The sequence below is a fragment of the Haplochromis burtoni genome, unplaced genomic scaffold (genome assembly GCF_018398535.1).
Source record: "Haplochromis burtoni strain Fernald_Lab_line unplaced genomic scaffold, NCSU_Asbu1 Contig_742, whole genome shotgun sequence".
NCBI classification, from domain to species: Eukaryota; Metazoa; Chordata; class Actinopteri; order Cichliformes; family Cichlidae; genus Haplochromis; species Haplochromis burtoni.
Window position 1 is genome coordinate 17,145 of NW_024583103.1, and position 1,583 is coordinate 18,727.

Here is a 1,583-nt window from a genome sequence, read left to right on the forward strand (position 1 = left end):
TCCAGCTGTCTCTTCTGCCGGTCGATCTCCTGTCTGAAGCCCGAAGCCTCCTCCTCGTACCCGGCCACCAGTCTGTCCACAGCCGCTAAGATCTCCCGGGAGGCGGCGGCAAGCTTCTCTGTAACAAACTCCCGCAGTTCCTCGGCTTTAGACATGTCAGCCAAACGGTCCGCTGTGTTTCTGCTCATCACCGCAACCACTGCTTTAATGTTTATATCAAATACTTAGTCACTCGCAGCATTGTTTACAATCTGAGAGCGTTTCCGGTTTTGGTGCCCGTTTCATTTTCTCCCACTAGAAACAGAGACCGTCACAAAAGTTCCCGGGTCACCTCAGCCGTCCTCTTTTGTGCGTCGATGTTTTTACAGAAGCCGTAATAAGCTTTAATCAGTGAGAACGTAAAAAAAACGAGACATCATTATATGAAAATGACGTAAAATGATCTTCAAAGTTTTTTTAATCAATGTATTGCAATTTCTTTATCATTTTCAATTTTAGCTGCATAAAACTGTAAAATTTAAAAAGAAATCGAATAAAATGTGGGATAAATACATATTGTAAAGACACACTACCTAGTCCGAAGAAAATTTATTAAGAGAAAAAAAGAATAGAAATAGTGAATAAAGTAATGACAATAACTACAGAAACATACAAATATATATTTTTATTTCGCACTTAATGATGTAATAAAAATGTATTTAGAGCTGAAACTACAACAATGATATGAAAGAACAACAAAATGAACCAATACAGGATTCAAAAGACTACAAAAGGTTGAAAAAAAGATAAATAAATAAAAAACTAAAACTAAACTAAACTAAACATAAAAACTAATACAAATACAATGCACAAAGTAAAAGCTTTCAATTTAAAGGTACTGCAGTGGTTAGCACTGTTCCCTCACAGCAAGAAGGTCGTGGGTTCAAATATGCCATCTGTGTTGTGGTTGTTGTTTTTTTGGAGTTTCTCTCCAGGTACTCCTGCTCCTCCCACAGTCCAAAGACATGCAGTTAGTGGGGTTAGGTTAACTATTTATTCAAAATTCCATTTGTAAATGGTTGTCTGTTTCTCATTGTTAGCCCTGCAAAAGATTGGCAAACTGTTCAGGTTGTACTCCACCTCTCACTCTGTGGCAGCTGGGATAGGCTCTAGTAACCCTTAGCTGGACTAAAATGTGACTCTAAAAAGAGACTTGATCTTTAGCTCTATCTAAAGGTCAAGTCTCTTTTTAGAAACACATTTTAGTGCAGAAGATCAAAAGTGATGCTCTGTGGTGACAGCATGGATGCCATCATCATAATTGTTGTCAAATCCATGCTTAGGCTGGGCATGAGACTTTAGCATCTGACCTGCAGTCAGAAAAGTAGAATATAAATAATATAATATATATGTTTTTATAAATAAAATAAAAACAGAATACACACATGAAGAGTTCAGAGAGAGATGAGTTAATTGTCAGCATATTGACTGATCAATGAACGATTCACCTGTGGTTCTGTGTCGATATAAAGAAACCAAGAGGAGAGTGGAGATGAAGTACGGACAGAACACCATGAGGTACCATATCAGTATGAACACAAGTT

General features: G+C 37.5%; 1 protein-coding gene across 1 annotated transcript in view; it reads right to left on the minus strand.

The window, feature by feature from the left end:
* The window catches only part of LOC102301820 (zinc finger protein 708), a gene marked incomplete at its 3' end in the record, with an annotated part of 9,344 nt that extends 8,877 nt beyond the window's left edge, over positions 1 to 467 (minus strand). The window contains 1 exon segment of the mRNA XM_042215517.1: positions 1 to 467. Within this exon segment, the coding sequence (XP_042071451.1) occupies positions 1 to 188 (188 nt within the window).
* Between the last annotated feature and the right edge of the window lie 1,116 nt (positions 468 to 1,583).